Genomic DNA, 24865 nt, shown 5'->3' on the forward strand with positions numbered 1-24865 from the left:
AAATTAATTAAAGAAAAAAATCTTGAAATTGTTTGCCAATACAATTGGCGTCATAAACTATAATTACAGTAAACTATAATAACAGTAGTTTGAAATAATTATCTACAATTTTAAAAATAATGTAGCCATACTTGATCAAATGGTAGCCGTAAACTGTTAAAGATGCTAATCTTTTTTTTCTAGCTTGTAGTTCGACGCAAAGTAAAAATAGCGTGAGTTACGAATAATGTTCGATGCAGTAAAGCTTAAGATAAACTATATGAGCCATATTTTCCTATATTATACAATACGATGTAAGAGAGGATTATGTAAACGAATATATCGGGCTATGTATACATGCGAACGGCATCAATACGGGATATGCAGATACACGTATGCACGTAAGAACTTCGCCATAACAGCTCCAAGGACTCATAAAATGGCATAGACCATTCGCAGTTACATTCCAGATCGTCGTGGGACTATCCTCTTAGCCTACTTGGGCGCGGTTGTTTACGCTGCTTTACTGCGAGCTACCATCGTATTAATCGTGATCATTGCGAATAACCCTGCGCGGTCGCCAGGGCTATTAAAGAGAGTGCCGATCATGAAAGCTAAGTGGAACATGTAGTTCAAGATCAACTACCGCGCGAACGCGCTTCGCGAGAAACGCTCGTGTACAATATACGCGGACCGATTCATATCTGCGTTAACTTTATGAGTGTAACACTTGTATATATATTGCGTAACGCACACGTTGCACGAATGTTATCCGCAATTTACATGTTTTTCTTCTTTTTTATTAACTGTGACATCCAGAACGGATTGCAAGAATATCAAATTTTTTTTGTAATATTGTTCATCACGTTTGAGTTTTTCACATAATTCATTATTTTGACGGAATTATTTTCAGATCTGTATCTACCAACATTTTAAAATATTTTTTTTCCGTATAAACTCCTCGCTAAATTTAAAATAAATTGAGTTAATGATTTTAAACGTTTGTTTTTACATAATAATTTATTCTCTCTTATTTTAAACAATGGCGTCACAATTCCCAAGAGAAAAAGAGGTCGAATGGAATCAGGAAACGGCACATGTCGCGCTGTCTCGATGAGCGTAATTACGCGAGACATGAATCATCTCATAATGCTGGAAATTGCATAGGAATCATTTTTAAATCGACGTTTCGCGAAACCTATTCATCGATGTTTCATCCGACACGCCCTTCGGCGATTCATCTGTACGAATCGTATGTGCAGACACATCACTCGTGATTTCTGCAACTTTTATGTCTGTTCAGTGTAGGTGCTATATTTGCCCATGCATATAGAATATTCTGCAATTATCATATAAGACTTCAACAGCATATTTTAGAAATTAGAGTCGAAGATCCTTGTACAATAAATATGGAAGTCACAATTACTGTCGATCAAAGTTGGCGAATAATATCGCGTAGAGTTCGTGTGTTTAAAATTGCGATCATTAAGCTGGTAAGCGAGCGCGAACAAACACGAATGAGCAACGTGTTTCAATGAGCAACGACACCGGTCGCAATTATCGAAGCGAGTTGTTTATAGAAGATTAGAATCAACTTTATGTAATACATTTCTAGATATCAATCTATTTTTCACCTATTGATCACTTATTAATTCTTAATTCAATTAAAGAAATTTATTTATGTTATTAATTTTAATTATGTATAATAATAGACTAAAAAGTAGGTTTAAATTTAAATATACAAAAAAAAATCTCAAAAATATCAATTTCAAATTATTACTCTGAATTACAAGATTTTCTTTAAAGTTATGAATAGTATTTCGAAAGTAAATAGTAGAAGATAATGAATAATTACTTATTTTGAATATTAAAAGCATTATTGTTTAGTGCTTTTTCAATACTCGAAGTAATTTCTAGTACTTGTTAAATTAGTTAATGTTAAATTGGATTTCTATATAAGAATTGGACATAACCTACTCTCTTGCAAAAAATCATTCTATCATCACTTTCATTGAAAAACTTAGATGTTTTGAAAACATATTCTTTCATTATAATTTATAATGAAGAGTTGGCAGAATAAATACATTATCTTTGCTAGATTTCCCTGATAAAAATTTAAAGAAGACAGTGATTAATTACTTGTTTTAAATATGAAAAGTATTATTGTTTACAAAATAATAGTAATTTCCAGTAGTATTACATTAATTAATAATTAGATTACGATAAGACTTTGAAATAACTTAACCTAACCTCTCTTTTGCAAAAATCATCATTTTCACTTCACCTAATTGATTTCAGAGTCCTCCTGATTTCTTCTTTCCTCTCGTTCTTCTTCATCCCTCGTTATTCAATTACGGAAACATAACTGACTTACAATCAACTGAAATACGACGATATTTTGCACAATATTGTTAATCACTCGCGGCGCACTTCACTTGACTTCATTATGCTAGAAAAACAAAACGTGAAAAAGACACAATCACGCACAAAGCTATATTCGCTCGATACCCGCGGCATCTCGCAAACTAACGCGATAAATAAACCTTGAATGATAAAGAGTTTTCGCGTCGCCGATGGTACACGAACATTTCAATTTACTATGCAGTCTTGACAGATAAAATCATACTCTACTTGCTAATTAAAGTGCGTCGCGACACGCGCGACACTCAACATCGATCTGCATTCGTGACATGTTCCATTAATAATTCCAAAAATTTGAAAGCCATGTTCGCGCAATTTCGCTCTACATTTCAAATAATGAAGTCGGACTAATTAAACTCGTGGCGCAATATCAATAATTCAGTACTACAAGCGCGTAATATACTTCGAGCGCATAAATTCCGCATATTATTGAGGAAGAGTGCATATTAATAAACTATAGCTTTCCATTGTTTAAAGCACCGATGTGATTGATATTTATATTTTGCATTGCGACTCGAAATTGGAAGGTAAATGTACAAAATATACAAAAAAGAAGGAAAAAAAAAATTGAAACGTGCGACGCGTGATATATTCAAAGAAATAACGATTATATGAATAGTTAATGAAATAATTAAATTTATGAACCTTTAAGTAAAATCAGATACCTGTTTCAAGAAACAACTATTGCCTTAACAAGTTTACGTCCGAGCTCGAGAATCGATTAATCGTATCGATTCATTAATTATATATTAATTATATGATATCAATAATTTTTTATTTTTATTACAAAATCATACCTGTTGTAATTTCCCACTCAATAATATAACTGTATAATATACAACAATATAATGTAACACGCGTATTATATTACAGTTATATTGTTGAAGAAATTAGAACTAACAGATATATAACATATCACATATAATTTTGTGTTTGCTGGGTTTATTCTGATCGAGGTGTATATAAAGCGACGTCTGCCGAATGTCTACTATCTACTATCTATCTACAAGTCCCACCTCATAAATGAAGATTGACAAGGTTACTATTCGACACAATTTCGTTCCGTTGGTCAAATAAAGAACGCCACGCGCGAATCAATATGTCGCTATGAAATAATTAAACGTTTAAATCAAAAAAAGATTAGAGCGTACATTGAAAAAAAATTATTATATCTTAATAAATATTTTGTTTAATAGTAATGCCAATAGAAATCGTAGCGCTCATAGAATCTTAATCATAGAGTCTTAAATCGTAGAAAATTACACAAATTAAACAATTACAGTCCAAGAAAAGAATAATCAACTATGATTGGCCAATTTTCTACGACTTAAGACCTTACGATGGCTACAACTTCTATCGTAGACCACGTATAAGTAAATATTTACTAAATGTTAACATATATTTATTTGATAAAAGCCCCATTAACTTTGATTTAATTATTATTTTTTTCATTAAATAAATATTTATTTACTATAAGTAAATATTTATCTGTAAATATTTAAATAAATATTTATTAAGATATAGTAAAAATTTTTTTTTAGTGTATACTGTGTCCACAAAACCGATCGATAAAAACTGGATAGAACATGAAGACGGTCTCTAGTTTTATCTATTAAGTAGTAATAATAAAGCACGAAATTTTTATTATCTTAGTAATAAACAATGGAGTTTTTGTTTCTGTTATAAAGATGCATGGATTTCATCTTCCATTGTATGACTTAAATGGACATCGCAGAACAAGAATCATAATGAAACTTCCACTTATTCATCATTTACCGTGAATTAAATTATCAAATTCTTAATGTGTCGTTTATTTAAATCTTAACGTGTCGTTTATTTAAATCTCACGAAGAATAAATCTATTATTTTTATTTTAAGCGATTTCTACACTTTACCGATCCGATATCACCCTTTTCTATTTTGTAATTTCAAAAATAAATCTTTAATGTTTACAGAGTTACAAAGAGCAAACGCGCTTCAATAGACAATGGGTCTCATTGAGAAGAGTCGGCGAATGACTTTTGTCAACGTGAGAGCCTCAAATTGTCGCAATCGGCCGATTGGCCCTGTCTGTCGTCATTATTTGGCGATCCTGTGTTTCTGTTTACCTCTAATTTATTTACCCTTAATTCTTCCACTCCCCTCAATCTAATAGTACGTGAAATTTCTTATTGTTTTTTGCTGTCATGGACACAGAAAGAATTTTTAAACAACAAAATCCTTTTCGCCAACTATCCTCATAAATTTTCTTAATCCTTATCCATATTCATAGTTTTTAAGTTGATTTTCTTAAAGGGGAAACCAGAGTTTCGACCTTTAAATGCGATAGAACAAAGTCATTCGTCTTCTCGTCCTCGGCTACTTCCACCTACTCCCACGACAATCTGTCTAAGCAACAGCGACAACGACGAACCAACGACACGAACGAGGTGTGCGCGAATCCCCCACCTTTTTCGCTACGGATGACCTCCTCGTGGTCGCGTTCGAACAGCTTCGTAGGGATAAATGTACACTTGGCGTCGTCCACGAGGCTTTTAGCGTCGGCAGAACAAGACCATCGCTCGTGTTAGTCGTGCTCGATTGGTGGAACGGAATTTCGTTCGAGGAGTTTTGTTGCGTGTACTCTATCGATTATTAGTAAATGATCATTATCGAGGATTGAAAAGATTTTCAACTTTCATGAAGTTTGCCTTCAGTGGAACCGGCGGGATGTTGGACCGCGTTAGCAGCAGCTTCGTAAGTCTTCGTTGAAGCTGATGGGGTGGCTATCTTCTGATTTTAACATTAGAAGGATGAAAATCATTCATTATTTTTACAAGTATCGCAATTGCGTGGTCTTCAATCATCGTAATTTTATTCAGTGAAACATTGCAAAATTTGAAAACTATTAAAAAATTAAGTGAGCTACGATTAACTAAAAGAAGATACTGCATCTGTCGAAATAATAAGTGCGCTCCTTCTAATGTTAAATGTCGTGAATGTCTCCAATGTATGTACGAATGTGTTTAATAAATTAAATTGGCAATTTAAATAGCAAGAGAGCAAACATGAATCTGAAAGAGTGTTAAAACTGTGTGTGTCAACATTTTTTATACAGTAATATCCCGGAAATATCAAGATGTTCAGGTATTAGTCATATAAAAACAAATAATTTATTCTTTAATCATTCTTTTGCTTATAAAAAAAAACTTTTTTTCGCCTAATAACTGTTTGTATAATTGAATCATCTCGATAATTCTTCTTATCCGATATTTCTTTATAGATGAAAATCATAATAATTTGCTTAAAATTTTTTTGAATTTGTCTGACAAATGCAAACTTGTAAATATTATTCAAGTAATTTTATGCTATAATTGTCAGTAATTACAATACAGATTCGAAATGATTATTTTGGTTATACAAGATGTAATACCAAGTTATTACCGATATTCCGATATAATGAATAAAAATATGAATCTATCCAGGAGGAGGAAGGAGAATATTGCTTACATATTGTATTATCCGAATGAATTAATTTTTTTATTGTTTCAATATGAAAATTATTTAAATAGTTTCACATATTATGTAACACCTTGTAATTTTCAAATTAATATGATGGATTTTAAGATAAGAGAAGTATAAGAAAAATCGTTTAAAAATAGAGGCAAGGTTTCTTGGCATTTATGAATCATCTCCATTCTTCATTAAATCATAATGCATGATATTATCATATAACAATTACATGTAACGATGATCTCGTTTATACGATCAAGTACGCTTAAATTATTTTCCATAAATCTACGTGAAATCTCATTATTGATTGTTATAGTTACAATATTATATTGTTGATTTACAAAGAATATTTATTAAATTATTATTTATTAAAATACGCTTATTTTAGCAGAAGCAATTACTTTAGTCAAAATATCATAAAATACTAAATCTCGTAGGTGCACATTAAAAAAATAGAAAAGATATTCTTCAATAAGCACAATTGTACCAAACCAAGGTCATCGCATCTCGATCAACCACAGGTGACCTACTACTGTGCATAAGCAGATACCTTTCATGTTGGGAGGAAGTACGTAACGCGAAGACGTAACACGTGACCGTGAGACCAACAAATGAATTGCGCATAAATGCTCTGCTCATAATATCATGACGTGATTTAGAGAAACAATGAAATTTCTATATTAACTTGTAAGAGAGTCAGAGATCCCATAATAATAATCTGGGTGCGATAATTTTTGGCACGGTAATTCCATTTACGCGAAGGCTCCATCACTTCATGAATTAACTATAATTATTTTTTTGCGAAAGAAAGCTAAACTCATTAAGGGAGACCAGAGATGAAAGTAACACAGTCGAACACGTTTATATTGTGCATTTAAACTATGATCTCCAAATTCGACTTAAATTATTTAAGCCCTTTGCTATAAGTTGAGAGGTAATCCAATGACTTTAGGTTAAGCTTTTTTGATATCCTTACCTGAAATTGAAACCGCCTATAATTTTGAAGTATACTCACATTAATTAATTACTTACAACCATCAAATTGTCCATCTGAAAAAATTGTTTTGGATATACTCGCAATGTTACATTTTTTTTTGTTATTTTAAACTCTAATCTATCCCTATTCCGTGTATACGTTGCTGTATATTTTATTTGATTAAAAATAGAATAGATTAGAATATTTTTATATCAATATAATTGACAGCTTTATCGATATTATCTTTTTTTCTTGATGTCAATAATTTATAAGTAAATAAAGTGCATTCCATAATATAAAAATTATTTAAAATTTTATTTTTATTATAATTCGGTGATGGTCGTAAAAAATAACATTGTAAGGAAAGTATGAAATTCGTAAAGTTAATAGCGATTTATTACCGAAGGACATTACCCAGTCTAAGTCGTTCCTTTGAACGCCACATTTTCTTCTTGATATTTCAATCAAGCTAAAAAGCTCGAAAATATTTACCTTCTAATTCATATATCAAAATAAACAGAAATAGCGAACGTGATCAAATAAATTATTATGTGAATAATCCAAATATTTCAAACGATTAGCCGAAGGCTAAACATGAGACATATAAACGAAATTTAAGTGTACTCTCATGGAAACGAAATAAATTGACACACGCATGCGGCCAAGTTCATCAACCTTATCGACCTTACTCCATTTACCAAAATATCAGAAATACATAAAGTATGCCAAGTATTGAACAACACATAAATTAAAGTAAAGTAATAAATAAAAACTAATTAATATAAAATTAGATTTAAATTTTGTAAAAATTTTATTGAAATAATGAATGCTATTTTAGAAAAAAATATTTTTTTGAAAAAATAGTAACAGGAAACTACTCAGGTTATCGCTTCTCAGCATATGTAAATTAAAATCTAAAAAGTTACCTCTACTCTCAAGACAACCCTTTAGTGAACAAATCAAATAATCACAAAACTATACTTTCTCTAAAATGTTTGTCAAAAAAATTCATTGAAGAAGAAGATATTTTATACCGTGTGCATTGTAATTTAATACTTCCTTTACTATTTAATCGGAAATTAATAATAAGATTACGATTTAAATCTGTCACATTATATTTTTAGTATATTTTTAGTATGCGTAGATTACACAAGCGTTTTTGTGTATGTATTTGCTTAAAATAAAGGAAATCTGTACAAAACTATATTATAACGAATGTTTTTTTATTTAGATAAGATGGACAGTCCTTTTACTCTGTCTATTATCGGCAGTTTCCGGTCAATTGGACTTACCGCCCTACAGAGACGAAGATGCTACCCGACAACTACCACCCAATGAAATAAATTACCAGAACATCCTAGCTAGATTAGATTTCCTAGGTGCAGAGAGATGTAGCGCTAATGTGATAGCTCAATGGGCATACGAAACTAATGTCAACGAATACACGCAGCTGCAAGCGGTAAAGTATCACTAAATTTAAACTCTATTTTAAAGAAGAATGTTTTAATTTTACTAAATAAGAATTTTAATTTATATGATATTTTATCTTATACATTAAACAAATTTTTATAAATATTTTATTTTAAAATATTTTGTTGTGATACTTTAACTCATTAAACAGATTCGGAACTTTCTCGTTAACCAGACTGACAATTTCGAAACTTTAAAACGCACAAACCCGCATGGGTTACTCTATTTACATTTATTTAGACTATCTTATGAAATACGATGTTTTCGTAGGAACGTGTCGATGATACAGCAAATTCACGAGTATTGGAAAAATTCGTTTTGTTTATAATGTAGATGATAACATAGAAATAAGATATAAATTAAAATTTAAAAGAACAATACTTAATCGAAAAATAGCAGAAACTGACTTTATCATCCAACTTTATGATAATCCATATGAAATTAAAAATTAAAGCTCAGAAGTATACAAACATATCTTTCAAACATCACAATAAAATATCTTTTACGCATATCGGTGCGGTAATTATTGTTGAAATTAAAAAAAATATTAGATAAAGAGATTAAAGAAACTACTGAAGAGAGTGCGCAATTTTAAAATAACTTAGAAAGGCAGAGTTTTTTTCAACGTTGTAATAAAGTGCAGCGACAACCGTGGAAAACGAGTCACGTACAATTGTATATTTCTCATCCACCCTGTACGAAATGAGGAGACCTCGACCTCCTCTCGGTATCTTCCCGCGAGAGTCTTCATGGCATCCGCACACATTGACTTGTCAATCGGTTGACAAATCGCCTGTGCATCAACATTACCTCGCTGCCGACGATTTTCCCTGGCATGAGACATGCTCGCATTGTCCACGAAAGGCCGAACGCCTCCGCGGGAAATCTTCCCAGGCGATGGCATTGTCGTGATAATCATCCTGAACGATTGTGCAATACGGTTAGCCGCCCCGTATCGCCGGGAAACAGGAGTTTTGTACTTTTCAATGCGAAGACTCATATCGCGTGATGTTAATGATAATTAAGGCGATCACCGTTTCTCTTTTTTTACGAAGAACGTCGATGTACATTGAACCATTGCTTCGCATGGAAGCTCTACATAAATCGATGAAAAAGAAACTGGACTATATAAACTTGAATATTTATCTAATTCAAATTTGACCTCTATCACCTTCAAAATAGTTTCCTACATTTAAACAGTGCTCCTACAATATCTCTCTAGAAATTTTTATCTCTCTAAATAATATTTATTTAAGTACTTATGCGATCAGTCTAGATGTCTTTCTCGTATTGAAGAATTAAATAAATATTCAAAATTTTATAGCCTGTCAATCAATTTCTTTTTAATTAATTTATATATTAATCTTTAAAAAGTCTTTTTTTTTAATTTTACAGCTTTTCCTTGAATGAGATTTATTATAATTTATTATTTCATTGTATTTTTTGCTTCAAAATACTGTTTTAGCATCATTATAGTGACTTTGTGTTTTATAAAGATTAATGATTAGTCATTGAAATTATTTATGAGTCAATTGATTTTTTGTATTAGTAACAAATAATTATAAAATAGTTAATTATATACACACACACACACACACACACACACACACACACACATATATATATTTTTTTTAATTTTTTGGCAGCGAACACATGAGCTGTAATAATCTCACAGTAATCAGAGACAAAAATTATATTGCATATATATATATATATTACATGCTCCGATTTGATTCTTAATGCATGTTATCATTGTACATGGAAATATACCACACTGGAATTTACATTTGCGTATTATCCGGATATGTCATTCGGTTTATAATGATAAATGATACGTAAATATATTCTACACAGCACAGTTTATCTGAGGGACGTCCAGAGATCGTCCTAGAGATGTAGACGTCCTCTGGACTTTAAAACATCTTTTGGAGGTCTGCGCTGTATGAATTATTATAAATTTCAATATGCATAAATATTATTATAAATTTTAAGTTATCTATATAAGCATAATACGTTATGCAATAATTGCATAATTAAACTTTAACAAATGAAGATTATATTTAAATATACAAGTTCTCAAATACAATTTCACTTTCTTAGCCACTTTTTTTTGAATGCAGGTTACTGTCAGGAAAAGCATAGATACGGCAGTTTTATCTCTAACGGTAAAACCGTCGCGTCGTTCGCTTATTCGTGTTTGACTGCAACTGCGTTTCCTAATCAGTCGCCGAGAGATTAGTTCTCTTACGTCATGTAGTTAATGTTATGTTAATATAATTGCACATGTTACATTAATTAAAACAATTTCACAATTAATATAATTAAAATTCAATACAAAACAATATGTAATTTGTATGTTTTTGTTATTTGAAAATAATTAGGACGATTTATCTATCTCTCCGTCAGCGCAATAAAAAAACATTTGTTTCATTTCACATGAGAATTGCCTTTAATATTTTGCTTTACGCTTCCAGCTGGATGCCCAACGCTTATATGCGGATTTCCAATACCAAGCATGGCTTTTACTCTCGAGAATCGACATAAATTCTATTCGAGACCCCATCATCAGGCGACGACTCCGTTATTTGTCCGTGGTGGGTCCTTCAGCACTTCCACCTGATCAACTAGACAGGGTAAATACTTTGTTTGTACAAGCAATTTACCATTGTTTAACAGATTATATGCGTGACAGTAAATATAATAGTGATAAAATTATGACAGTTTTAGGAATAATGACATTATTCTTTTTACAGTATAATCGCTTAATCAATGACATGCTTGCGATTTATAACGCAGCGACCATATGCGCTTACAACGATCCGTTCCGGTGTGGACTGCGTTTATATCCAGGTAATACATCACGAATTACGCTGAATAACGATCAGATCGGTACGATGCCGTCGCGTCGGCGTCGTTCACGGTTCGTCGCGGCGAAATTCCACGGATTTACGTAAGTCCAAAATGCGCATGAAAGTGTGAAGAAAATAGAATACGTCACGCGAGCGTGCGTATGCCCCTCGAGTGGAAAGGAAGATCCCTCTTCTTCTTTTCCGTTAATTTATGAGAACTTCTGCGCCGCGCTGTATACGCTTCTAATTGTCTGTTATTTTTATGTGTTTAATGTAAATCCCCGTACACGCCCATTTAGAACGCAAAGCGAACGCAATCAAAGGCATCACAGAACATGCACAAATAGAAAGCAAACAATTAATTAATTGAACGAAGACACTACGCAGTTATAGTATAGTTTAATAACTGAGAACATAATTACTCGTTCGCGTTTTTTAGCGTGCCACGAAATGATAATGGCTGCGCCCGAGCTCTGAAAATGAAGGAATTCAATTTACGCGAATCAATGAAGAATTTATGGTTTACGCCAAAAACAAAAGCTTACTGTCTCTTTAAGTTTAGTACATCACGAATTACGCTGAATAACGATTATTTTTGTTCAATAAATTTTTGTTCAATAAATTTTGTTTATATCTCTCAAAAATGAGAGAAAAAGAGCCGTTACGTTATTAATAATTTTTCTAAAATTTAGCTTAAAAAATTTACGTGATTAACACAAAAATCACTCACGAGATATTTGATAAATATCTTGTGAGAATATATAACGATACATGACGCATCTAAAAATTATATACTTCCTCACCGCATTATTTTTATTACAGATATATCGCAAATCATGGCGAAAAGTCGGGACTGGGACGAATTGCAGTACGTCTGGACCGAATGGAGAAGACGAAGTGGCAGACCGATTAGGGATCTATATCATCAACTTATTGCGCTGACCAATGACGCTGCAAGAATGAATAGTACGTCTAATTTTAATTCTATGCCGGAAGTATGTCATATCAAATGGAATCTCCAATGCTAATGGAGTCAGTCAGCGTACAATTCCGTTTCATGCAAGATTGCAAAAAATTCCAGTATTGAATCTAGTTTTTATCGTCAGAAATCTTTCACATTTTTAATTTATAGCGAGTGACAAGATTATTTCATTCGAATTAATTAATAGATATATATATATATATGAAATATGATATGAAAATACGTGTTAATTAAGTTATATTAAAAGTTGCTTCAGATGTTGAGGATTAATATTACATTCTTATTTCTCTTTTTGTAGATTTTACTGATGCCGCCGAATATTGGATGTTCCCTTACGAATCTCCTAATTTTCAACAAGACATTGATGAAGTTTGGGAAACGATACGTCCACTTTATGAAGAACTACACGCTTATATTCGTAGAAGGCTAAGAGATCTCTACGGTCCTGAAAAAATTGGCGTACACACACCTCTTCCGTCTCATATTCTCGGTAAAAATAACGTCACGAAATATATTGATTAGTATGTTTTAAATATTTTATTCCATAGATTATTAATTATTTACATAGAAAGAACAATTTTGAAGTAGGTCTAAAAATTAGACTAGATATAGATCTGAAAATAAATTTTTTGTTGGATAATCAAAATAATTATATAGGATGCTCAAGGTGATTTTTAGAATGTCAAAAGTTTTTGCAAACATTAAGTATCACATTGCTTATGATACTTAAGCATCATAATTATTTTGATGGTCCAACAAAAAATTATTTTCAGATTTATCTCTAGCTAATTTTTAGGTACTTTAGAATACTGTTTTTTTTTCATATATATTGTAATTATTCGTTTTTATGTAACTATACTATATTTTTTTACTCATTACTTATTATTAGGTAACATATGGGGACAGTCTTGGACTAATCTTTTGGATGTTACATTGCCATATCCCGGTAAAACGTATCCCGACGTCACGCAGGAAATGCGGACTCAAGTAAGATCCTCTCCTTGTCTTTTTTATTTAACAAACAATGTATATATATTATATATATTATATAATAATTTAGGGAGAAAAAAAAATTTGATTAAAATGTCTAAATATTTAAGTAGATTAAAACTGAAAACAATACTTTATTGGACAATCAAAATAATTATGAATAATCTAGCTCAATTTTTAAATACGTCAACCATTCTTTTATGTGGTTTTAGAGAATATAATCAGTTGATAAATACTACATATAACTAATATTTTATTATATATTATTAGGGGTACACTCCTATTGACATGATTCGGGTGGCCGAGGAATTCTATCTGTCCTTAAATTTGAGCGCAATGCCGCCGGAATTCTGGGCCGGAAGCGTAATCGCCGATCCTGGCGACCGTCCATTAATTTGTCAAGCGTCTGCATGGGATTTTTGTAATCGCATAGATTACAGGTTAATACATTTATCCATAATTTTACTCAGTAAAAGCATATTGCAGACCTTAAACATTTTTGCTTATTAAACTTGTGATGTTAAGATTAAAAAGATAAGAATAAGAGTTTTTAATTTGTTATTTTTATGCTTAGAATCAAAATGTGTACAAAAGTGACGATGAAGGATTTGATAACTTTGCATCACGAAATGGCACACATTCAGTATTTCTTGAGGTACAGTGGACTACCTCGAGAATTTCGTGACGGCGCTAATCCAGGTATGTTTGAAATCTTTAATTCACGCGCGCACACACACACACACACACACACACACACACACACACACACACACACACACACACTTAATTATACACATATTTTCTATATGTTAATTATAAAAAATATGTATATACATACATTTAAGTATACACATATTTTCTATAATTAACATATTAAATAAACACACAATAAATTTAAATTTAAATTAAAATCATAACGTGATCAATCTGCGTGGGATTGTTTTTTTTGAAAATCAAATTTACTGAATTAATTCATAAATTTCAAATTTTATACAATTATTATTATAAATTTTATAAAACTCAAAAGATAATAAAAAATCCAAGCAAAATAGAAATCAAGATTAAAACAATAATGTATATATTCATATTTTCTATAATTAACATATTAAATAAACATACAACAAATTTAAATTTAAATTTAAAATCATAATGTGATCAATCTGTGTGCGATTGTTAATTAAAAATAAAATTTATTGGATTAATTTATAAATTTTAAATTTTCATAATTATTATTATAAATTTTACAAAATTCAAAAGATAAAAATTGAGCAAGATCGATATCAAGAATAAAATAATAAAACAAATCACAAAATACGAAACAAATTTTTAATTGTCAAAATAAAATTATATAGTACTTTTTCTTTGTTTCTATCTTTCTCAATATACAAGGTGTAACTAAAATAATCATACAGTGCTATTCCTAATAAAAAACTGAGACAAAAAGTCCTCTATCATTTTGCAATTTTCGCAATATTTTTTTTTAGTTACCCAATGAGCAAAATATATAAAATTGACATATAAGATAGATTTAAGATCTTTAAGAGTTCTTTAAGAAAAATCTTCAAATTCTTCTATTTCACAAAAAAGAAATTTCACAAACAAGAAAAGATATTTTAAAATTGTCTTATATATCAATTTTATCCATTTATCCGGCAATTTTATTTGGAAATTAATATCTCGTTAACTGTTGCGAAAATTGCAAAATGATAGAGGACTTTTCAACTTAGTTTTTTATTAAGAATAGCACTGTATGATTAGTGGGCGTTATTTCAATTACACCCTGTATAATATAAAACGATGCTTATTATAAAAGCAATAAGACAGTTTAAAAAATTACGAGAGACATCAACATCCGTTTTTAACAATGTTAATATTTTGTGTGATGTGTAAGTGCATTTAATTAGAAATTGCGCCGGGAAGAAAAACGCGAACAAACTATAAAATTGTCGGTGATGGCATGCGTGCCGGATAGACGACATCGCGTTGCATAAGAGCGACTCTCGGGTCCGACTCTCGGCCGACTTCCGGAAGGCACAGCCTACCTGTGTACGTCTTACGGCTAATAGCTCGAAAGCGAGAGCGAATACGACACGCTCGAGGTGTACGCCGCGTGCTACGGTACTCGCGAATAGGCGAGTAGATGTTACTCTCGTACATTGGCGTCGAGCACACGTTAAAATATTTTTATTACGGTATAATCACGCTTTCACCGTAGCAACGGCCGGTTCGGTCGTTCGCCTCACACCGGAACACAGATTGTTTTGAATCAACGAGAACAGCTTCGTATCGGTGGCCTTGCCGATCGTTTGATACTGACTTCGTGTAAAATCCGCGAACATCAAATCCATGATGTAAAAAGACCAGGTGTAACATTACGTATATAACTAAATATAAATTTGAGGCAAATTTCTAATAGAAACTTAATAACTTAACTTATAACATTCTGACCAATTTTTAGTTGATCACAAATGTCATTATTTTGAACAACTGCACATCTCTAAAATTAGTTAGACCTGTCTTCTTATATTATGGTCAAATATACTCAGTCACGAAGACGATTTATTCTATCGCTCCTGAAATCGCTCCATGTCGTTATACAATTCAAAATTATTTCAGAACAACAAATTTTGTCTGCATTCTCCAATAATTTTTATCGCAGATTTTCATCTGCATTCCGCACTTTCGTATTTGTAACGCCTAATTAAAGTTAGTTTCAAGTTACGAAATCATATTACTATTAATTATGCGTTCAAGGCGTGTGAGTGGTTTGCATGGGGAAATGTGATTGAAGAAAAGGGAAATAATCAGCATCATCTGCCACGCTCGACTAATCCGCGCTAAACGTAATTACATCCTGGTTAATGCTAAATCGCACTAAGCGCAAAAAGTTACCGGGTTATCCGTAGAGAACTTCGAGAAACTTTGAGATAATCGTAGACGGAACTCAACGACAAACCATCTGTTTAGTCTGACGTCGACTTTCACCATTCGATTAGCAAACAACCAAACTCCTTTAAAACGTTCACAACGAAACTCAAAATCTAAAATCAAGAATTTATTCATGGTTATAGTATTTGAAGTAGATTAAAGATCTTTCATTACTCAACTATAAAGATAACTTGTTGTAATCATAAACATCTAATAACAACGTAAAAGAAAGATAAATCCATATTGATCCACTGATAACTACTATTATAAAATCTATTACAAGCAAAATGTTTTCCAATTACAATTGTCGAAGAAACAACTGTGATGATTTTCACTTTATCTAGTTATTACATATTACATAGCATATCATTATGCTAAAACTTTATTACTATAATCATCAGGATTCCACGAGGCGGTCGGTGAAGTCATCGCCTTAAGCGTCACGACGCCGCAGCATCTGCAAACTCTGGGCTTAGCGAACACGTTCATTGATGAACGCTCCGCGGACATAAACTATCTCTTCGCCTTGGCGATGGATAAATTGGTGCTGCTGCCCTTCAGCATCGCGATGGATAGGTGGCGATGGGATGTCTTCCGTGGCTACGTCAATAAAGAGGAGTATAATTGTCATTGGCACAGACTGAAGGAACAATACACGGGAACAAAGCCACCAGTTCTGCGATCCGAGGATGATTTCGATCCAGGAGCGAAGTATCACATTCCAGCCAATATTCCCTACATACGGTGAGTATTTCTCATATTTCAAACATTATCTTGATTCATTACGATCAATCTCGCATAAATATAAAAATTATGAGGTATATTTGTCAGTATATTTTTAACTCTTCCGACGATCTTTGTAATAATTGCGACAACGGTAATTAAAATATAATGTGAAACACGTGTGAAAATTGCAACATTATAATAATGGGAAAAATCGTACAGTAAAAATCATACAATAATATTATCTCTTGCAATAATAATATTATCTGATAAATTGCATAGCATTTATGTTCTGCAGGGTACGTTGTTATTTCAACAAGTCTAGTCTTGCTGATTTGGCAATAAAAGAACACCTGCTACGTACTTTCATATGTAGTTTCCAATACGCCCGAAGCGGATAATTCCGTTGCGAACAATTCTGCGTAGCCGCGTGCCTCGTGCACGAGATCGGCGATTTCACTTTTGATTCGCGAGCCCGCGTGCTCCTCCTCTTGTGATCTGTTCATTGGCAGATCAGGAGAAAGAGAGGTACGCGGGAGTCCTTTCTCCAACTCTCGTTACACACGTTTGCAGCTAATATGATGCGCGAATGAATCGGTAATGCCTGAGATTCGCACGATCTGAATGATAGGTCGCGAGGCAGAACAGGACGCTGATATCATCGAATCGGAAGTGTTACGTATACACTCTTTCCTTCGTTAGTCATGCTAGATAAAAGAAAGTCCTTTTTCCATCGATCGTACGAGGCTTAATTATGCATATGGTAGAGACTTTAGCTAATTATCGGGTGAATTTCCGCGTACAAAATTTCCTACGGCCAAAATTACGAAAATGGCTTTCGCTCTATCTCTCTTTCCGACTCTTTGCCGCGCCGGAACAGGGAACCGGAAACATTATCTCGGTTACAATCAAATGCCGCTCGTGCGGAGCGAATAATACCGTATCGAACGCACGCGATCGGAGATAAATAATTCGTCACGCTACACGAAGTTCAAGGATATTGACGCTGGCGTGAGAAACGTAAACAGAGAAAATCTGTCTCGTAATATATAAATCACTTTACTGTTCAACTGCTTGATCTCTAATGAATGTGAAAGAAATCTAACGTATACTGACTGAGCTGAATATATATTAATTTGATTTTACCTAATTCAATTTCGCTCGCAAGGGAAAGGAGTACAAGAGCTGCAAATTGCTTAGTATGCAAAATTTATTAAAGAAGGTCAAGCATATAAAAATAAACAAGTTTTCATATCTCTTTTAAAGAATGGCAATAGGCTAGGATGAATTCCAAGGCTGTCGTTTTGCTCTTTGGTTTTATTAGAAAGAAGCGAAAGACATCGTACAAAGACATTCGTTACAAGTTCCGAACGTCGTAAGAAACATAGTACATATGTTCTCGTAGGTATTTAAGTTGTCGATACTATATATCTAAGAAATCGTTAGCGCTGTCTAAGCAGACTCGGAGACCCATAATCATCTTTCACGGCGCAAACCGGCTATTCTGCAAACTCATCTTTCCCTCGTCGGATTCCGCGGCGAGAACGACGTTAAGTTAGAAAAATAAATACGTCCGCGTTTTCCTCGCAGACTTACACTTCGAAAAATAAAATTCGAGACTCGCGAGTGCCGAGGAAACGCTTCGTTAACGCTCCCATATGAAAGATCAGCCGTTGATCAACCGCGTTACGAATCGCATTGCTCTATGATTTTCTTCTCGACGCAATGCGTTTGAAAAAACATATAGAAGAAATGTTATTGCGATATTCCGTAATGCGCGCCGACACATTTGTTCGTATGATGCAGTGGAGAATTTGAAAATGTTGGGCCTCTCTATGAATCACTTACCCAGTCTATCTGTATATCTCGAATTTAATTTCTACAAATTAACACGATCTAATTCTTAAGTTTTCCTTCCATCAATATATACACAATTTAATACAATTTAATGTTTTTATATACAAATTGATTAAAATCATTGAGTCGAATTAAAAAATTTGATTATTTACGTTTGATTATTACTTCATCTTAACGCATTTCCTTTTTTCTTTCGTTAATTTCTTTTCAAATTGAAAAAGAAAAAATCCTCCACTGCCACGCTTTTTGATATTAATAGTGTCCCGAGTATCCCGAATATCCCCCGAAGCTGGACTCGTAGTCACCTCCATCTCCGGAGTCGTGCTCGTGCACTGGTACCGCTATCGGCACTTTTATGGGATACGGTACCGGTTTGGGTATCGGCACAGCCACTGGCTTCGTCACGTGAACCGGCACGGGTCGTTCGACAGGCACTTTTACGGCATAAGGCACCGGTTTCTCGACTGGCACAGGTACTGGCTTCTCTACTGGATACGGCGCCGGTACCGGTACTTTAATGTGGACGGGCACTGGTTTCTCTACTGGCACTCCTACTGGTCGCTCCACATGAACTTTGACTGGGTAGGGTACTTTCTTTTCAACTGGATACGGTACTGGTTTCTCGACTGGAACTGGATACGGTTTTGCCACGTGTACGGGGTACGGTCGTTCAACGGGCACTGTCACGGGGTACGGTACTGGTTTCTCCACGGGGAAGGGTTGCGCTACATGCACTGGAACCTTCACAGTGTACGGCACAGGTTTCTCCACTGGGAACGGTTGCGGTATCGGTACTTTCACTGGATATGTTATTTTCTTTTCGACTGGATACGGTTGGGGGATATATACTTTGTAGGGTACCGGTCTTTCTACCGGCACGTGAACCGGATAAGGCACCTTCTTCTCAACGGGATACGGCTGCGGTATGTGAACTGGTACCTTTACCAAAACCTTCACTGGTACCGGGATCTTTTTCTCGACCGGATATGGCTGCGGTACTGGCACTTTAACCGGATACGGTACTTCTTTTTCTACCGGATAGTGAACCTTCTTCTCGACCGGATAAGGCACCTTCTCAGTCTTCACGATCGTGATCTGCTTGATCTTGCCACCGTCGTCGCCACCGCCACCACCACCGCCATAACCACCATCATGACCACCGCTATCGCCACCACCGTAACCACCATCATAACCACCGCCAATGTCGTGTCCGCCACCAATATCTCCGCCGCCGATATCGTGGGAAATTTCAAAGCCGCCGCCGTCGCCACCGTAACCGCCACCATAACCGCCACCATAACCGCCACCATAACCGCCACCATCATCGTGTCCTCCAAAGTCTGCCTCGACGTGAATCAGTCCGCGCTTTTCCTGTTTTTTCTCGCGTTCAGCATTTTTGCTCGGCTTACTCGTAATCTCCTTTTTCTTCTCACACACGACCAAGGCCAGCAGCCCCACTAACACCGTGAGAAACTGTAATCGAAACGTCATACTGATTACATCAGTTGCTTACTGTTGCAGCATCAATGATTTACTTCTCGACTATTAAGTACAGTTGTTAATGATCTTGTCAATACGATATAGTGTAGCAGATTACATAAAATATATAAGCTTGACTATCCAGATCAACCATTTCTTTTTGTTCCTCGATTGTGTTTGTTAAATTTACTTTTATTATAATGCCAAAGCAACATTAATCAATTTAAATGGCTTTTAAACTTTTAAATAATTTGGTTTAAAAGCTAACACTTTCCATGGTTATGTTTAATATGCATGTTTGAAATCTCGATAAGATGATGTAGGCAAGATAATTAAACAAAGCTAATTTGAGAATCTATAAGTGCAACTAATTTCGCCCCGAACGAAACAGCAAACTTACCAAAATTCTCATGTCTACCAAGTCTCTCACGATCAATATCCAGACTTTACTGAATGCTTCCCCCCAAGATGCCACCGTCTTTATAGCCCGCTTTCCCCCGATGTGTACCAAGCGAGCCCCTCTGCACTCTCGCGGAAAAGTGAAACACGCGTCTGGCGCTCGCCCGACGTACACGGCGCGTTATGGCATTTTTTTTTTATAAATCCTAGACACAAGCTAGAGTGCTTCCATAATCGCAAACAACGGCGTAGCCACTGTGGAAAATTACGGAACACCGGAAGTTCCTTCAACAGTAATATTAAAAAGAATCAAAACTAGAAAGTACGTTCTTCGGAAATGAGAATATTTTACAACCACCTGTCACTTGAATAATAAACACAGAAGAAAAGACGTTTCAAAATTCTATAATGATGATTATATATATATAAAATGTGAAATTCTGATGCAAAAAAACATTTTATCGAAAGAAATTAAAAAAGATATTATCTGCAAAAAATTGTCAAAAGATTCTCTTAAAAATTCTCTAGTTGCATTACGCTCTTTTATTAAATAATGATGTATAATCTCCAAATCGACTTACAATTCTTCTGTCATTAGTCTAAGGATCTTTTGTCCTTTTGATCCTATCTATCTACGCCACTGGACGCGTAGATGCGTTTCCATTCCTTCTTCGCTATCATTACCCTCCTCTTTTCAACCGAGCCAATCTTTCTCCGCCATCCATCTCGTAGAAGTTTCTCGCTCGTGCGTACCGTCCGGCAGGATTTTGCAGTGACCCCCTCCGTATCCGGTCTCCACGGAAGGACACGCGATATATGTACGAGTTCTCTCGGCCGAGACGAGGAACGTGATGATGGAGGCTTAACGGTCTTCCTTGCGGTCCGAGGGAGAGCGCGAGAGGAAGAATCAGGAATGGTAGGAGGAGAGAAAAAGTGAAAAGTGTCCGGTGAGAGGATGGTGGAATGGGGCAAGGAGAAGAAATAGATCTTAAGAACACTGCGCTGATGTGAGATTGACCGCGTTTATCCATTGCTTCCTAGGAGCGCCACACGGCAAATTGTCTCACGATGATTTGCTTCAATTGGAAGATATACTTTTAAAATACTTGATATTAATACGAGAAAAATAACATCTCTAAAAGCATACGGCGATAATAAATGTAATTAAGATTGGATTCGAGTAAGTTTATGATACAAAGTAATGTCAAACGTTTTATACTTACTAATTATTGCTAGTTATTGCGTCCGCGTAGCAAATTTAATTATTCATAGCAATTAGAAAATGTGGATTATGTATTAATAAAAGAAAATAGAAAGAAGGAAGAAAAATTATGTATGCAATTTGAATATTGCAAGTTAATATGATTTGAAGATTAAGAGGTAAACTATGGCAATTTGAAATATTTAATAAAAAATGAAAATGCAAAGAGAAAATAGATATGAATTTTGCTAAAATATATATATAATAATAATGTAAAGAAGAAAACGCAAAGAGAAAAGATACGATAAATGAAACAAAAATTATCTTACTAGTTAAAGATTGGAAATATATTTGTTTAAAATGCAATTATATTTGAAATTTTAATTTTTAATTTGATATTCAAAGATAGATACATATCTGTAGCGATAGCTATATAGCGAAAAAAATGAAAAGAAGTAAGCGAGACTAATTGCTGAAGAAGAAAAAAGTGAATGTTCAGACATTACGTCGGTTAAAATTAGAGCAGATTAAAGCAACTAAGATTCTCGATGATATCAGAAATTGCATTTTCACTGCTTAATACAGTTATAAAGAATATTTTTATTAAGCTTTAATAGAACGAAAATACAATATATGTGTATGTATGTATGTACACACACACACACACACACACACACACACACACACACACACATATTGAACTATTAAGCTCTGTTATATTATGAGATCGAACAATCACATATGAAAACCTTTTATTAAATATATAATTACTATGTAAATATGTAGAAATATATAAAATAGATAATTATTTTCATTATACCACATGAAAATCATACGATTTTCTAATTACGTCGAAACAAACAAGCAAAAAGCTCAACTACCTCGTTAACTAGGAATGCAAAATTTAATGCAAGTATCATAATGCAGGTATAATAACAAAAACAACGCGTACGAAAATTAGGAGAGTCATTTCTAATGTTTACGTAATTAGTGATTCAATAACAAAATCAAAATTTGTTAGATTTTATTACTATGATTTTACGACCGTCCTTTACTTCCTTTCCCCTGCTCAAGCGCAGCTAGGGAAGTAACTAGGAAAATAATTAGAAAAGTAATTTCACAGTCATGTGTTGTGTTTTAGTTTTATTTATACACGTTGGAAATAATAATAATTAAATAAACTGATATAAATCAATGAAATACATGTATGCACATCCTGTTGCGTAGATCTGTTAGAGAGTTTTGTGTTACATAATAAAAAAATAATTTGTTAACACTAGAATTGCGGCTATGCCATTTTTAACTATCTGATAGTTCTTCTTTTTGAGTTAATTTAGATTTGTATATGTAGCTTTAGATTTTTGTGACTTTTCATAAATAATTATAATTACAACATAATATAATTACATAAATAATCATAATTAATTAACAAGTAATTTTATTTTTATAATGACAATCGTCGTAAAAGGTTAAATTTACTTTAATCGATTAAATTAATTCAGTTCTAGTGGAACTTTGATCGCGATTAGATTAATTCAGCTCTAGTATTAATTTTAACTTACTTAGAAGTAATAACATGATCATTCATTCTTAGAGATCCCGAACTTTTTTGATACTATTGCATATCGCTTTAATGAAATGATACTTATAGTTTCACTATAATTTACAAGTATTTAACTACATTTCTTAAATAAAAATAGATAATATTTCAATTTCATATTGTATATATATGTATATATATGTATATGTATATATATATATGTGTGTGTGTGTGTATATATATATATATATATATATACATTTTTAGTATAAAATTTACATAAATTGTTTACTGTTTACATAAATTGTTAATCAAATATTTTCCATGATCATTAATATAGATAAATTGATATTCTCTAATGATCGAATATTTCAGCTACATTAATAAAATATTGTACAATAATTGACGAAGATATAACAATATAATTATATCGCATTAATAAGATCTTAAATAAAATCTTTTAATAAGAATTTTAAATAAAATCTTACGTAATGTGTCGTGACAAAATTGTAATTTGCATGTCATATATTATGAATTGTAGTCTATTTTAATTGCTAAACTATGTTGAAATATTTTACAATCTTATTATAATTGTTAATTGTTCTAACTTGTAGTTATTTATTATAATTTATGTAACTCAATTAAATTAATTTTTATATTTTATAGGCATTCAGTCTCTTTTCAAATTACATAAAATATACTTGTCATGATTTCATGCAAAATATCCGCGTACACGGCGTATGATGAATTGCTTGTGGTGAACAGTACAAACATCTGTGGTTTTACCGAGTGAATGATTCACGATCTGACCATTGCGGTCGCAGAAATGGTCTTAGTGCTTTCGCTCTCCAACAGATCTTCCTTGATGTTTCGATTCTTCCAACCAAGCTTGATGGGTACCGGAACTTGTGCAACACATGGGAAGGGTTTTTCACTGAGACGACTACCGACTTTGTCTCATATACCTCGTGAGGCTTATTCACAGGTACTTTAATCGAAACAGAATAAGGTTTCACTTCTACCGGTACAGGTTTCTCTACGGAATACGATTGAGGATCCGACACTTTGATAGGTACCAAAACTGGCTTCTCGATCGGCACAAGATTTTTCCGCAGATACTTTAATTCTTACTGAGTACAGTTTTTAGCATTTCTACTGGATACGGTCTAGTGACCTCCATCGATTTGAACACTGATACCGGATAAAACTGATTGATAACGATCTTCATTGGTACCGATATTTTCTTCTCAACTTCGTACAGAGTTGATATTTTAATCGGTACTTTGACTTCGTACGGTATCGACTTGTCAACAGTATATGATTATGATATCGATTACGGTATCTTCGACTGGAATCTTTTTCTCAATTCTAAAAAGTTGCGATACTGGTACCTCGACTTTATATGGTACAGAGTTGCCGACCTTCACTTTGTAAGAAATTTGCTTCTCGACTTGATAAGGCTCTGGAATTTCAACCGGTACATTCACATAGACCTTGACCGGATAAAGCACCCTCTTTTCTGTGTAAGGCTGCGGCACTTTGATCTCATAGGGAACGTGTTTATAGACCGAATACGGAA

At 33.4% G+C, this 24865-nt stretch overlaps 2 protein-coding genes across 2 annotated transcripts in view; one reads left to right on the forward strand and one right to left on the reverse strand.

The window, feature by feature from the left end:
* Positions 1–5079: 5079 nt before the first annotated feature.
* Positions 5080–24865, forward strand: part of LOC105626741 (angiotensin-converting enzyme) — a 61098-nt gene continuing 41312 nt past the window's right edge. The window contains exons 1-10 of the mRNA XM_012208034.1: positions 5080–5136; positions 8100–8327; positions 10813–10971; positions 11092–11188; positions 12010–12153; positions 12468–12659; positions 13059–13156; positions 13430–13599; positions 13734–13858; positions 16489–16831. Of these exons, the coding sequence (XP_012063424.1) occupies positions 5080–5136; positions 8100–8327; positions 10813–10971; positions 11092–11188; positions 12010–12153; positions 12468–12659; positions 13059–13156; positions 13430–13599; positions 13734–13858; positions 16489–16831 (1613 nt within the window). The remainder of the gene's footprint in view (positions 5137–8099; positions 8328–10812; positions 10972–11091; positions 11189–12009; positions 12154–12467; positions 12660–13058; positions 13157–13429; positions 13600–13733; positions 13859–16488; positions 16832–24865) is intronic.
* LOC105626806 (proline-rich protein 4-like) lies at positions 18920–20158 on the reverse strand. Its single transcript, XM_012208102.1, has one exon. The coding sequence runs from the start codon at positions 20156–20158 to the stop codon at positions 18920–18922; it is 1239 nt and encodes a 412-aa protein (XP_012063492.1).

The sequence above is a fragment of the Atta cephalotes genome, assembly GCF_000143395.1.
Source record: "Atta cephalotes unplaced genomic scaffold scaffold00006, whole genome shotgun sequence".
In the NCBI taxonomy this organism is placed as follows: domain Eukaryota; kingdom Metazoa; phylum Arthropoda; class Insecta; order Hymenoptera; family Formicidae; genus Atta; species Atta cephalotes.